Source organism: Thunnus maccoyii, chromosome 4, assembly GCF_910596095.1.
Source record: "Thunnus maccoyii chromosome 4, fThuMac1.1, whole genome shotgun sequence".
Classification (NCBI taxonomy): Eukaryota; Metazoa; Chordata; class Actinopteri; order Scombriformes; family Scombridae; genus Thunnus; species Thunnus maccoyii.
This window is the reverse complement of record NC_056536.1, coordinates 20,479,267-20,495,295: the sequence shown is the minus strand read 5'-3', so window position 1 is coordinate 20,495,295 and position 16,029 is coordinate 20,479,267. Positions and strand designations below refer to the sequence as shown.

General features: G+C 39.4%; 1 protein-coding gene across 1 annotated transcript in view; it reads right to left on the bottom strand.

The window, feature by feature from the left end:
* Window positions 1-2,042: 2,042 nt before the first annotated feature.
* Window positions 2,043-16,029, bottom strand: part of samd10b (sterile alpha motif domain containing 10b) — a 54,250-nt gene continuing 40,263 nt past the window's right edge. Inside the window, exons 4-5 of the mRNA XM_042409566.1 lie at window positions 11,081-11,221; window positions 2,043-3,771 (exon numbers count right to left, since the gene is read on the bottom strand). Of these exons, the coding sequence (XP_042265500.1) occupies window positions 3,749-3,771; window positions 11,081-11,221 (164 nt within the window). The 3' untranslated portion in view covers window positions 2,043-3,748. The remainder of the gene's footprint in view (window positions 3,772-11,080; window positions 11,222-16,029) is intronic.

Below are 16,029 nucleotides of genomic sequence, written 5' to 3'. Positions count from 1 at the left end.
AGACTTGAGGGGATGTTCAGCTCGTTTCACTGACTGACAGCTGCCATTCTCCTGCAAAGTCTATCCAACTGATAAAGTTAAACCTGCCTGCTGTTCCCTTTAATGGCTGCTGATGAATTGTTCACGCAGGGCCTCGTTTGACCTGTGATTAATCCTTTTACCATGGCAGTGATTTATGTTCCCGCTCCTCCTCTGCTGAGTGAGCGAAATGCTACTTAATGGTTTTTAAAACTGGCCAGGTGGAGTGGTCTGTGCCCTAAAAGGCTCCTCAAGAGTCCATCCAGCAGCTGATTGTGTTATTTATCTTTTGACCTTTCCAGTGAAAGTTGAGTGAGCACAAATGCACTTTTACATACTGAATTGCTTTGTAGTAGTATAAGGAATAATAACACTTGGGCGCTGGCCAGAAAAATCCGTCTTTGGCTGTTTATGCCACTGAGCAGCTCCACTGAAGCAGCTGCTTCAGGGCTCCTTAACAGTAGTTGATGAGACAAGACAGAATGTTTCTCATTCTCTTTCAGCGCTGTCAGAGGACTGAGATCCAGCTGATCAAAGCCACAAGCAGATAACGATAAACAAGCTGGATGGAAAGCCTCAGCGTTTGGGTGTTTTAAAGAATAATGAAGAAAGACAAGCTTTCAAAAATGAATCGCACATTTCCAAACATCACGGAGAGAAAGAAAAGACACTTAATAGTAAACAGTACCCAATTAACTGCACTATCCAACCATCTGCTCCACTGATTTATTCTCTGTCAGGGTTGAGAAGGCCACTGTTCACTGAATCTGTTTATCATACATGTGCCTTGTTATTAACAGGTGAGATGCTTCATGTCTCTCAGTAATTGGATCCCAGTGTGTGTGTGTTTGTGTGTGTGTGTGTGTGTGTGTGAGAGAGAGAGAGAGAGAGAGAGAGAGAGAGAGCTAGTGACAGAGACTCAGTTTGTGTGTCACTTTAGGCAGGCAGCGCTGTTTTGCATTTACAGAGTTAGAGTCGTGACTTGTGGACCCTGAATGACAGGTTAGAGCGCAGGTGACAGTGTGAGACATTTTCACTGTCTAGCAAATATAAAGTTCAACCCCTGAAATTCATCTTTTTATATTCAGCTTCACTTTATCGGTACTTTCTCTTGATGCCAGGATTATTTTCTTAACTGCTTTTTTTCTGTCTTCATTCAGGACATTTTTATAGCAAAACACATTGATGAAAACATACTGTTTTATCATGATAATTGATGGATGGATGAATGAATGAATGAATAAGGGAAGGGATAAAGGAAGATTGGGATAAAGGAGTGATTGAAGCCAGGAACAAAGAGCAGAAGAAAGGAGGTAAATATGGAAAAGCAAAAGAGAGTAATACAGAGAAGAGAAACAAGGATCCACAGAAAGTGTGCAGCATTTCTTGGTTATGTCCAAGTTATCCAAGAACACTTTGTGGAGAGGGCCAGTGATGTGAATCACTTTTGTGGCACTTAAAGGATAGGTTCACAATTTTAAAAAGAAATAGTCAGGTTCCCTTATGAATATTGAAATTGCTTGCTGCATTCATCCCTCCTGTTCATACTGGACATTAAAATATCCCTGCCAAATGCACTTCAGAATCCACAGTCCTCATTCTTTGAAAAAATGTATTGAAAAGTTTAATTGCAGCTAATATGAAGCTTCGGCAGTTTGAGTTAGTCAAATGAAGTGGATATCATCCACAGTTACAATCCTTTTAGTATAAAATTCCCTCTTTGTGTTTGCCTATTGCATGAGCTGTGGTGAAAGGATAGTAACAAGAAGAGGAAATTTGACACTAAAAAGACTAACTTTGAAAAATATGGCTGAAGCTTCATATGAGGAGGCCTTTAAATTAAAGTGTTTGGTTTTGTATGTGTACATGTGTGTATACTGTATGTGCACAGAGATGAAAACGTGAGAAATGAGAGATGTTGCAGTGTTTCTATAGTAAATACAGTGAATACATTATAGTAATACAATTGAAAATCAGGACCAAAGCTTCATCTCAATTAGTTTATTCTAAAAAGACAGCTTTCATCATGTTCCATACCATATGTCTTCATATCTGTAAAGCAGATAAATATTTTTATTTTTCCTTTTTGCATTTCAAACAATCCATCAATCATCTGACAAAGTAAACCAAAAGAGTTCATATTTACAGTACATCAGGTAATCCAAAAATAATACAGTGAGTTTTCTCCCTTTTAACAGTCAATTACTCAAATTTCCCAAAGACTCCTTATCAAAGGACAGATGGAAGGATGTTGGAAGGGGAAGTTTTGTTTGTTGGAAGTTTATTTATTTATTTACGTGACTTTAACATCATCATCATCATCATCATCACACATAGCTGTCTGCTGCTGTCTACGGAGACGTCAAAGGTGCTCGCTTCAGTCACGTTGGGAATCTTGCATCTGTGTAGTTGTCACAGCATTTTGATTTCTGAGCATTTGAAATCAGTGTCACACCAGGGACAGAAAATGGGGAAGAGTTCAACAGAGGCTTTTTCATATTTGTGTGCGAGAGATGACAAACAGTATACAGTAGCACACACAAGGGAAATAAGCTACAATGCTGCCAATAAGTATATATTTCCCTCAGCAGACACTCATAATGTGGATTTCAACTTCAACAATTGCAAAAAGATTTTTTAATGTTTACCCAGTACAGTTATTCCTCTTTACTCAATACCATTTAAATTATTGCTTTATCAAGCATAGACAATCAGTGATTATCACAATACAGCAAGTCTGTGTCCTCCGGATTTATTCCATTGATAAAAGACTAAGTTACTGTTAAAGTATACATAGATTTACAGTGTATGTTATTCTACAATTCTCAATCTGTATATATATATATTTCTAATTTCTCACTGACATACTGCAGATCAGTCATAATACAAAAAGAATGATTGTGGGAATGAAATTCGGTTTTAAGTGTTATTGTTGATCCATAAAACTACAATGCCAAAACAAGTCCTGAGAGGAAAATGCACTGTGACCTGTGGGTGAGGAATTGATTAGGATTTTATTGGCGTTAGTCAAATGCATTTAAGACCAGCTCTAATTCCTTCTGAACAGGCTTGGTTTTGCAGCTTCAGAGGGGAGATGGAGATCGATTGGGGCCTTCTTTCACTTCATATCCAGTGGCCAAATGGTGGCGCTGCATGTAAATCTACTACCTAATTCATACCATCAGACACATGTTGTCAGAGTCACTGGATTCAAAGGTTTAGGTGATGTAAAATCATGCTGAAGAATTATTCATGTAATGACCTTAACCAGAAGAGAGAGAGAGAGAGATAGAGTGCACATGTAAAGGTCATGTTATGTCAAAAATAAAGCTGTGTGTTTTTGTCACAGAGCTTCTGTTTAAATTGTAAAATTAGTCCAATCCAAATGAGACAGAAAACCAAAAGGATATTTGCCGTGATCTAGCATATACCAGTGACAGGCCTACATCATCACTTGGGTTGTGATTCTTACATCTTATCACTATGTTACAGTGGGTATCCCTGTCTTGAACGGGGCTTTTTCTGTGTCTCAGTGTCTGTAAACCATATTGGCTGTCTTGAATGAGAATCCTCCAGACTGGTTGGCATGTAGTCTATAGGCTCGTCCTCCTCCCTTTCACTCGTTGACTCTCCGTTCACATATCTGAAGACAGCAGCGCTTCCATGGCTCCTAGAGACGTATTGTGACAGAGGATGAGGGAAGGGGCTGCCAAATGGATCCAGGGTTGAGCTAAGAGAAGTTTCCAAAGGAGGCTGCAGAAAGAGAGGGAAGGGAGACAGAGGAGAGGGGGGGGATACATAATTAGGATTCACACAGACCAAAAAAGCAGAGGTTAAAGTGCAGCAATGGTTTTCTCTCACATAATTCCCCTCAGTGCATGGTCAAAAACACAAAGGATGGACTTCATTTCATGGACACACCAATAGACTCTATACGAGCACGTTTAAACGCATTTAGTGGATTTAAATGTTACTTCGGTTCGTTTTCCATGTCTTTTCTTTTTGTTTCAAGAACTGTGAAGACTTCAGCTGTGACCGCTTGTTTCTTTTTTAAATTTTTTTTGTTGGTCTGTCTCTATTAATGCACCTCTGTCTGCCCTCCATGCTATGCATCTATTGAAATGAAAACACATTTAAGACCCTTTCAGAAGCACAAGTATTAGGCTCACAACCCTACTGAATCTGCATGTGACACCTTACTTCCCTGATTATGGAGTAACTAGTGTGGCTGGTCTCTCTTTATGTAACACACCGCACTCAATCACAAAGCAACAACCTCTATAACAACCAGTAATTTAGTATGACACACTGGTTGACTAAATAAGTAAGAGAATAATGGCAGCGCATGAAGATTGCTGCAATGTCGCTAATGTAAGTAGAGAGACAGACACTGATATTGTGAAACTCTAACTGTGATTAATGAGACAGACTGAGCAAATAAACAGAAAGTACAAGTTTGAAATAATAAGCAAACAAGGTTACAGGACAGCCATACAACTGGATTTATAATATAGACAAATGCCCATATTGTACTGTGTTATTCTACAGTGCTGTTTCAATATACACTGTGGTTTGCAGGGCTGATCAACACATGAGCTAATATATCTTTACAAGCAAGGACATCATTATTATATAATTATGACATTAAGTGAATCAGCGTGTAATAAAAAGCCTTCTTTCTCAATGTCATTATCTCTTTCTCTCTCTCTCTCAAAACAACAGATGCGACCAGGTGGTTTCCCTGACAACTAGCCAGTCCGCTCCATCCTGAAATGACACCAAGTGTCAGTGGGAAGGCAGACTTTCCTCTTCCAGACTGCTGGCATTTCAGCTGTAAGCCCTCCTCTCCTGATAGCCGAGGAAGAAGTGCCACCTGTCTCTAGACACGGACAGATGTAACATGGCACTGGAGTGAACCTGAACCAGGAAATGATGGAGAGAGACAGAGGGATGGAGAGGCATAGAAATGACTAGAGGCTTGTACAGACACAGAGAGAACCGATTCTCTGATAGAAATCCTTTTAAATGAGCTCCCAATGGAGTCGTCACAGCCTAGGTGCAGCAGCGGAGGAGAGGCGGTTGAGAAGACGAGGATGAACAGCAACCTGGCAAAATTTGTGCTAAGGAGAACTGACATGTTCCTCCTTTCTGTCTGTCTGTCACACTGAGTTTCATTCATATTCTAATTCGTAGCTACAGTTCGGCTGGCAGGCACCACATGGAGCTCTGAGTAAAGCTTTGTAAGAATGGGCAACATCACAGGAGCATCTCAAAGCTACATGGTTATCAAGACAGTCTCCCCTGACAACCAAGTTGCGGCCGACAACAGCTCTTTTGTGTTGGGATAAGGGTCAAGGGTTGCATTGGGGTTATTCGCACCGTCATCTGGTTTCAGCTAATTACCACCGAGAACACGGCAGATGGCTACACACAAAGGCAGAGACCGACTTTGATGAAAATTTGATGTGTTGAGAAGGAAGGAGGGACTGACAGTTTATTATAAAGATAAACCAACAACCAGAGGCTGAGAAGAAGAAGGAGGGCAGATTCCCCACTGGGCTCTGATCTGAATCCCCCCTCCCAGATGTTACAACAACCCCTGCATGGTTCACGCTACCCTGAGAGAGCTATGGCTCTGGGCTCTGGAAGACTTCCTCCTTACCTTTCACTGACTTACAAAGCCTAGGCTGCTGAAAATACATGAAATATTGTAAGTGAAGTGTCTAAAAATACAAATATAAAATTCATGCTAAAAAAAATAATAAGAGACAATACAGTAGCTTTCCCAACCATGTAAGGGTGGAGACATAAACAACAGGCTGTGGAATAATGCAATGCAAAGTATACTGTGGCAGTGAAGGCTGAAGTGGTGGATGGGCCTAGATGTACGTATGCATTTGCATTCATCTTTGATGTTCTCATTTGAATTTCGACACTCCATGAATTTTTCAACTGTTAGTGCCTTTAAAATTACAATAAAGTTTCTTCTTTAACCATGACCTGGAACTTTGCCCTAGGTTTTAGCTCTACTACAAGAAAAATCTATGTTTTGAGTTTCAAAGACTCACGAAATTTGAAAAGTGGCTGTAAAAAGTTTATAGTTTCATATAGTTAGTTAAAAAGTTTGTCAGTTACAATAGATTCTTGCATTGATATGTATATTATTTATATTGAAACTTCTTAACCCACTCATTGTACATGGTACTAGCCATATTTTGAACATGCTGAGCATAGATATGGAAGAGATATTGTAGATATAGGAAGGCAGTGATGTTATTTTTAGATGTTTTATGGATGTTTGGTTCCCCTTTGCTCACCATTTCACATGAAAAACATGTGGAAATGTCTAAATTATCATAGTCAAATTATTCTTTTGCTCTGGAAGAACTTAATTTTCCTCCAAAAGTGTCTACAACAAATAACCTGTGATTCAGTGCTTGTGCTCTTTCATAAAATGCTCGCCTGTACAATTCATTCCCTCGCTGTCTGCTGTCTCCAGTCAAAATCTGATTCACATTCACAAAGCGGCTGATAGGGCCCTGTGTGCTGAGCTGTGTGTTGTGTAAAACATCAAATTCATGAAATTATAGTTCCATTCATGCATTGTGTACTAAAAGAAGTGAGAAATATCCCGCATAGAGCATCCTCCAAAGGACGCACACAAAAGAAAAGTGTCCTCGAGCTCTGAAGGGTTGATAAAAGTCACCACAGCTAACCTTACTTAATTAAAAAAAAAAATCCATTGTAAAAATATCATTGCATACACCTTTACACATTTTCTGTGAAACAAAAAAATATCTATCTCATTCTGACACAGATACATGATTTTTAAAATTAATTTTCTCACATTCTTTCTTTGGTTTTTGTGTGGAAAATGACATTTTAAACAATAATTTGCAAGAGAAATAATGTGATTCTATGTTGAGTGTGAAATGTTATTATTGCGCTTTGAGCAAGATTAGCATGGAGCAGAAAGTAGAGCCCCACAGTCAGGGAATACTATCAGACCAAGCTTTTTTTTACTATCCATGCTCCTTCATTAACCTCTTTACCCTTCTCATTTCTTTATCTCTGGGATCTGTCAATTTCATCCTGTTTTTTCTCGGTTAAACATCTCACCTCTCTGTCTTCTTGCCCCCTATTCTTCCTTATATCCCTTCTCCATATTCAGATTTTATCCCACAGGCTCAGATTGGAGACACTCACATCAGATTCAAGCTTATACGAATTTTCATCCTCTTTTCAAAAGTTCATGTGAGATCAATATTTAATTTTTGGTAAATCCATTGGAGATAAATCAGACCTGACAGGCGTTATGACACAAGGCTCCACTGAATCACACCAGAATTGTAAATGTATTGGGAGAATCATTTGGGAAGAGTAGCTGGAAGCGTGTGTTAGGTTGTGTTGAGTACTGTGAACCATAGGGGCCTGTGCTTTACTTTTACAGAGCAAATCCTGAGGGTGCATCAGCTGCTGTGCGACAAGTCTGGCTGTTTCTTTCTCACCTTCAGTCCTCATACTTCCATCTCACCATCATCATGCTTCTTCACACATATCAACCCCCATTCGCCAGTCAAAACATCAGCATCTTTTCCCTCCTACCTGTGTCACCATCTTCATACAGAGTGTCACTGTATGTCTACACAAGACTAAGAAGCTCTACTTTGAGCTAAATGCTAACACTAGCATGGCAACATACTAATAATGACAAAACTAACAAGTTTCACAAAATTAATGCTTACCATGTTCACCATCTGAATAGACAGGTATTTGGCCTTAAAAATGGATGGACCCAATTCAAATTTTGAGCAGATAATGGAACTAAATTAAAAGTTAAGGGATCACTGGTTATAGCAATTAATTCTGGTGGAGACATGAATGTCTGCACCAAATTCCATGAAAATCCATCCAATAGTGGTTGAGACATTTCACTCAAAATTACAAAGGCTAACCTTATGGTGACGCTAGAGAAAAAGTCACGGGATCACCAAAGTCATTAGGATTCATCATCTAGGCAGCATAAATGGCTCTACAAAAACTGTACTAGTCCATTTAATAGATGTTGAGATATTTCTCAGGATAAGTGAAATCTTTTACTTGCGGGTGGCCAAACAGGAAAAGTCAGGGCATGACAAAAGTCCTGAAAGTGTACTGACTTCATCCTCTGGGCACCATGAATCTCTGTACAAAATTGACTGGCAATCAATCAATCCAATCCATCAGTTGTTAAAATATTTTAGTCTGGACCAAAGTCGAACTGACAGACTGTCTGACATTGTTCTTAGAGCCACGTCACTATCTTGGCACAAATCACTTGCATACTGCATGAGTTGTTTAGAGAAATGTGATGACCTTTACATTCCTCTTGGATAGACCTCATTCATTTCAGCAGTTTGAAAGGAGGCTGAGATGCAGAGACATGGGTTAACTTGCTGGTTGCATAAACTTTACTGCAGTGTCAGTTGTCATGCTTATAATGACAGGATTGTAATTTTAGTATGAACTGTTTTTTTTTTTTTTTTTTTTTTAAATGTTCGCTCCAGACACACTTCATCACCTCTGCCCTTATAACTACCTCATCACACTTCTCATTTAATTTTCAGCTCTGAAACCGCTCCCATTATCACCCCCTCACACGCTTCCTACCTCGTCCTACCTCTGAATACCCTCTAACCCTATGAACCTCAGGTGTTTTATGAGGCTACCAAATTAGCTTGCCCTTATAGCTTAGAGTCAGAACCTGCTGGACTGGCAAATTACATTTGCATTTCTCTATTAATAGAAGTGTCCAACAGAAATTTAATCATTTCTCTTGACCATTCAGTTGCATTCAGTCTCTAAATTTAATTTCATTCAATTCAATTCAATTCAATTCAACATGCCAGATGGTATGGTACATACGTCATAAAAACAATTTCCTATACAGTAATTTTCTGAGAGGAATGAGCTAAAATGTTGAGAGGAAACAATACAGAGTGAGTTTTGGTGTCCTGGTGAGCCACTGGTTTAAGGCACATGCCATGTAACCATGACATCGTTGGTTTGAGTCCGGACAGGGATCTTTTTTCCATGTCATCCTATGTTTCCTGTCACTCCCCTGTGAATCCTGTTCACTAAATACCAGAGGTCTCCCCCTACCCCGGATTTGTATCATCACCAATTCAAAGAAAGGGCTTTTTGGTTTGTGAATCCTATAATATTGGATTAAATTAGGATTAATAAAGAGGATTTCTCTCTTAAATGTTTATTACAATTGAATAGCAGCTCAATTCAGCCCTGCATGCATTGGCTGATCTTCTTCTGTGACAGATCCCCTTGTTCTTTCGTTGCATTTGGTTATTTATGCGGCTTACTTTCTACTTTTGTTTGTTGATTCAAGAATGACTTTTCTTGTATCTGCTTTATCAGATGAAGTTTGTTATTTAAGGGTTTCTAAATAGGTATTGAAAATGCTGGAAAATGCTTAAAGTATTTTATGCGCTATTTCATGACTTCAGATGGACTGATTACATTTTAAAATCTCATCCCACTATCAGAAGCCTGTTTATATGACTTACTTAGTCTGTATAGATTACAAGGCTGCACTATTGTTCCTTATGTTTTATATGACATCTACCCCTCCTTCTCCCTCTCTTTATCTCACTTTTATATTGCTGTGTTGCCGTGGAGCTCTCACACACAGTTGATGTTGTGTCTACAAACACACTTTCAGGTCCCAAAGGTGGGCCACGAAAAGATTAAAACGGACATCAAACTCAGAGTTATTTATATCATCTCTAACAAGCACTTACCTCAAAGCAGACTGCAGTGAGTAGGAATACGCAGAAAAAAGTGTAACAGCATCAGCAGCATGAATGATCAGAAAGTGAGAGTGTGAGCTTGTCAGATTGCAAAGACCACTTCATTTATTCCTTTGAATGAAACTGGTGATTGTAAGAGCCCTTCACCATCAGTTCATAATGATCAGCTGATGGCAGAAACAACTTCATTGCTCTGTCTGAACCAAAACCAAAACAAATATTCAATTTCAGACAGAGGCACTTATGTGAAGGGAAATGGATCATTTAGAGCAAATGCTTGGCTTTTTTTTTTTTTTTTTTTTAATAAAAAATAAGTATTTTTGCAGAAATGCCTCTGCTCTTCAGGATGCTCCACGATTAAGAAGAGCACAATGATATGGAGCTCATAGGAAACAAGGAAAGCAACAAACATGTTGCAATTCCCTCTAAATGCCGCAGAGTCCCTCTCATTTGAGGAATGAGCTCAGCCAGTATGCTGCTGCTGAATATAGGCCATGATCTTTTGGCCTATATATGATTATGGTGCTCAAAGGAAAACCTGAATAAAATAGGCTCTCCATACATTTGGCTCTCAATACAAAATCTATCATAACATTAAATATGTATTTATCAGAGTCAAAGTACCTTTGAAGAGTTCTAAAAACATATATTTGCAGCACATTTTTGGATAACTTTTCTTACAATCGATAGGTACCTATATTCATCTTGGTGCCCGCAGGGAACATTTTGGTGCCAAGATTTGAAAAAATCTCCAGGGAACATTCACAATCCAGTTTTATACAGAGAAAGGACATTGTGTGGACATTTTGTTGACTCATAGCCATCAATAGACACAGAAAACAACCACCCACAACAGCCAAAACAGGCTTGCAAGGAGCAAGCCACGTCAACTGCTGAATTCAGGTCAGCTGTGATTGACTGGGCCAGTTTATTGATGGCTGGATAATAAAAGTGTTTACCGAAGCCATCATTCTGAGGGAGGGCAGCAAATCAAGAGCTCCCATCAATACAACCACACACACAGCCACAAACAATTGCACTTTGATGCCCATCTCCACGTATGTCACAGCAGGCATGCATGGTCTCAGGCTGCCTCCTACCAATTTACCCAAACCCAAATGATCTCCGACTGTTTGAAAGTTTCTTTATCTTTCCCTCTCTTCATCTTTCCCTCTCTTCTACATAAACACACAGAAACACAAATACACACAGAAATGCACAGACACATGGTTACTCACGCACACTGCCTCGTTACTTACTTCTACTAAGGAGTTGCAGGTTGCGGACCTCCTCTCTGACCTGAAGCTGGAGGACTTGTTGGAGGACCTCCTGCCTCAGCGTCTCCTGGACAATTCCCATCCTCTCTAGCTTCTCCCCGTTCAAACGCAGCAACGCCCGTCCTGCCAGGGGAAGCCACGAGTGGGTTAGATTTATCCATTAATTTAGCCCTCTTTGCATAGCATTAATATTACAAAGAAACCTCAGTAATATGATTTATTCTAGGTATATTTGCCATTTCAGTCAAACATATGGTAAAACTTGCTACAAAGCTCTTGCTCTCCAGAGAGGTATGTCGGACAAATAAGCTCTGACTATGAGAGACCCCTCAAAAAATGCACACTGTTGATCATTTGTACTGACTTTATTAAAGAGTAACTGGTGGTCACAACATCCTTTTTTTCGCACCCTATATAACAGTGATGTAGCAACATTTGTTCTTATGATGTTTTTAATGTTTTTCCTCACAAAATTTAGTGTGGAGTTACTCTTTAACAATGTTTCAGTCCTCAGACCTTCATCGGTTAAAATTCAGCAGCACCTGTATCAAGTATATGTAAACATAGCCTGGGAAAAAACACCAATTAGAGGTTACAAGAGGGTGGTTTTTACCTGGCTATGTTTACATTTATCTGGTACTAGTGTTTGCTTGTATAGATTTTACCTGATAAAGGTCTGAGGACTGAAACATCTTTAATAAAGTGTGTAGGTTTTCAATGAATGAAGCCTTAGCTTGACGCTCTAATGATTCCCCTCGTCCTTATCCACATCAAAAAATCCACAGGACTACTCAGTAAAGTTGAACTGTTCACTTCGACACAAAAAATAATTGCTACAGATCAATTGTCCATTTCCAAAGTTATCAAATTACTGAACCAAATTCAAGCGAGAAACGTTGATGAAAGAGAAAAAGAGAGGTCATAAAAATGTGTGGCTCCACTCTCCGCTTGCCTGACTGCCTCGAGATTACCAACCCTCGAGAGTATCAAAAGACAACTGATGGTGCGCAGTTGCTAGGAAGCAACCATCATAATCACCTATTCCCATAAATGAGATTTTATGCATTTTAAATTATCCATGCACATTTTAAGTGCAAGGATTCAATTAACTTGTTGCCTTATGTAAATATGAACTGTAAATACATCAGTCTGTAAATACTGTAAATATTCCTTTCAATTCCTTCTACATTAATGAACCATGTAAATTACTGCTGTTTTACATATGAACTTAAATTATTGCATGCTAATTAGTCAAAACTGCATTTAAGCTCCTACAAAGCGGGTTGTAATCAACAGTTAACCAGATGGTAAAATAATTTACTAGAGAGCTAATTTATCTATGAGCAGTCCAGTGTGAATGTGTCAAAACCACAAAACAGCAGAGTACGCTCCCTTTATTTGGCACCATATACTATATAGAGAATAAAATTATATTGAGATGTTAACCTAAAATACAGACACAGTTGTGCTCCAGATGGGATTCAACATCCTGGTGTCCTTAAAAAGTTATGTGCTACAGTATCAACAGACATCCCCATTAAATACTGATTCTGTCTGTGAGAGCTAGGTGCAGCCCTCTCCATACTCAAAACACAGCCCTTTGTGTGAATGTGGGTTTCCTCCCAATCTTCACATGGATTTCACAGGGATAAGAGACTTAAAATAGCCATTTAGTTTGAATGTGAGAGCCTACATCTTGCCTATGTTGAGAGTGTGTTTTCAACTGTATGTGTGGCATTTTGTGTGCAAATATGCATGAGTGTATTTCTGTGTTAGCTCCTAGATTCACTGTCTAATTTATATCCATGCTGTAGCCTTCCAGTCAGTAGCAGTAAAGAGTCTGGCATGGGGAGGCTTACTAAAGCTGGCTGTTTTCTGGGGCTGAGTTTTACTACAGAGTTTGGCAGTTAACCCTGGGGACAGCCGCATTTAACATACCATTACCCACAGTAAACAGCTTTTACAACCAGGCTGCACTCAAACAAACACAGAGGCGACAAAAAAAACTTACACATACATGTATGTTGAAGCACACACACACACACACACACACACGCACACACACACGTACACACACACACACACGTACACACACGCACACACACACACACACACACTACTACAGGTAGGGGAGCTATGTCCTTCACTGGTGCAGACAGAAGAGGAATCCATCATACCTGCAGCAGCTCTGTACGATGCCCAAATCATAATTAGACTCATTACTCATGCAGCTCACTCTCCATATTATTCCACCCATTCCTGTTTCCTTCCGTTGGACATCAGTACATCCTCTGTATCTGTGTCTTTCTCTCCATTTCTGTATCTGTGCATTATATACCAAGTTATGTACTTCATACACATAGTAAACAGTCTCTTTCTCTCTCTCACACACACACACAGAGACTCAAAATGTAGATAATGGGATACAATTATTAAACCATGTTTGTTGTTCCCCACATTTATCCACAGCAGCTAATAAGCATGTCTTTGGGAAGAGTGCAAGAGAAAAAAAGAAAGATGGAAACAGAACAGAAGGAAGGTAAAATAAAGGAGAATTATAGTACCATGTCCTCTGTCCCTTTCCTGAGCCCATGAAATATAAATATCCTTAATAGAGAGTTGGTAGTCATATTTCATAAGAAAGGCAGCAGGGTGAAAGATGGATTTTTATGTGCAATAGTATGGTAGACTGACCCTCAGTGAATAGGGGCCCATGCTAAGGCTAGGTGCTTCTGAAACCATCTGTAAAAGCAAATGTAAGAGGCTCTAAGCAAGCTGTAAAGTAATAATCGCCATGAAACCGCCTAAAACTAAAACTAAAACTAAAACGAATACAATTACAATACCACAATACTCAAAACAAAAATGGTTTGGGGTGTTTCGTAATATCTGTTGTCCTTGTGAGTCTAACAATTCCATATTCTACGACTGAAACCTTTTTTTTTCACGGTTTATGTGGCCAGACTTATTGACAGTCTTCGCATGTTTGCAACTGTATGACTCATTTGACTCATCTGCTGACTGCTGCACTCTCACAAATCAAACCGCAGCTCTGTCTATTCCAATCTTTTCTTTTTTTTTAACCACACCACTGCGCATATAGCTATATGTACCCTCTGGAGGTAAACTGAATTTGGGCCTGAAGAACACATTTGATGAGAGTATTGAACGTCTAGAAAATTCAGACAGACAACTAAACATTATGTCAGGAAGCAGAAATAATCATGATTTTTGTTTTCTCGTCCCCTTTACAACTCTTTGAGATATGATATATAGCTCCCACTGGAAATAGGAAAGCCAAACGAGGAAAGAACTGTCAGCCAGTCCTTGCCTTACAACCAGATGGGCTGAAACAATACAGACAATAGCTACATCTACTGTGGGCATGGCTCCACTCCTCGAGAGACAAAGCCATGATAAACCAGTTAGCTTTCATAATGGTCTAATGGACATGTGTATGTGTGTATGCATGCGTGTGCACATGTGGTTTAAAGACAGATTATTTACTTCTCCTCAGAGTCCAGGTGCTTTCTGTTTCTAGCACATAGAGTGGAACAGCCCATTTTGTGTGAGCACAACTACCTCAGGGATACAACAACAATCATTTTCCATTCATTTTCCGCACAGTATCAGTTATTCTTTTACAATCACACACAGACACACACACACACACACACACACACACACCACACACAGTTCTGCGCCTGCATACACGCAAACTTCACCAACCTCTTCAACTCATCTCCCCTGCAGCCCTCTTGTGTGTGCTTGCCAACAGCAGTACCAGTACCTCCTAGAAAAACCACTGCCCTTGGTCTCTGTGTGTGTGTGCACAAATGAGACAAAGCAGATGAATGGAGCTCGAATCAATTCCCCTCAGACAGACTTAATACAGCTCTTAATAATTGCCTGCAGACAGGGAAAGTAGCGCTGTCAAAGGGAGAAAAGAGACACAAAAACAAAGCTGTTTCAATAGAGATCGCTTCTCTCAATTTGGCTTCAAAATAAATTGCTTATTAACAATGTCGGTGGGCAAATGGGAAGCATTTCTGCCTTGGCTAGGACAATAATGACTCTTAAAACAGTCTCAAAAGCAATACAGGAGGGAAGGAGACTTCTTTATTAAAGAACAACCTTTAGATTAAATCTTTGATGGTTGACCAATTCAGTGCATACGTTCCCTGAAGGCTTACATACTATATTACATTTCTGTCAGCTTGCACAGTAGCATCAAGGTTAAGTATGTAGCTATTTGGCTATCAGTCACTTTTATTTCACTTTCAGCATATGTTCTAAACACTGTATGTTCTCTCTATATCTGCCCTATCTCCTATTTACACCTGGTATAAAACTGTGACCTGTATTGGGGTATTTTATCTGGATAAGGAAAATTTAATATAAATTCAAGGTGTACATTCATGCAACAGCAGCTGGAATGCAATCCAGGCTGCAAGACCACATCTGGAGGTGCTTTGTGATCAGATCTGAGTCTGTAAATGCAATCCGCGTAGCTTGCAGTCATGAGAAAGTCTCCGTACATGAGCTGAGGACAGCAGGTGACGGTTTATTGACTGTCTGACAGCTGAAGTCTTCGACCCTGCTGACCTACAGTGTGTTCGCAATTTCCTATAACAACGCAGGCAGAATGTAGATAGCAAAATAAAATGCATAAAATAAAAACACCTGGTGTGAATGCACACCACATGATCAGGTGTCATTATTCTGAGAACTAATCTAAATACAAATCAGATTATTAATATCAGGTCAAAACTGGGCTTCTGCCACTAAATCACTAACACAGCATGCCACGATTTTCACTGCCAAGCATTAAACTTTCACAGCCTGCCAATATTACATAAAATATAATCTGATCCATAGTTTATACTGTGCTGAAAGTCTACTGTGGTGGTGTAGGAAGTATTCAGAACCTT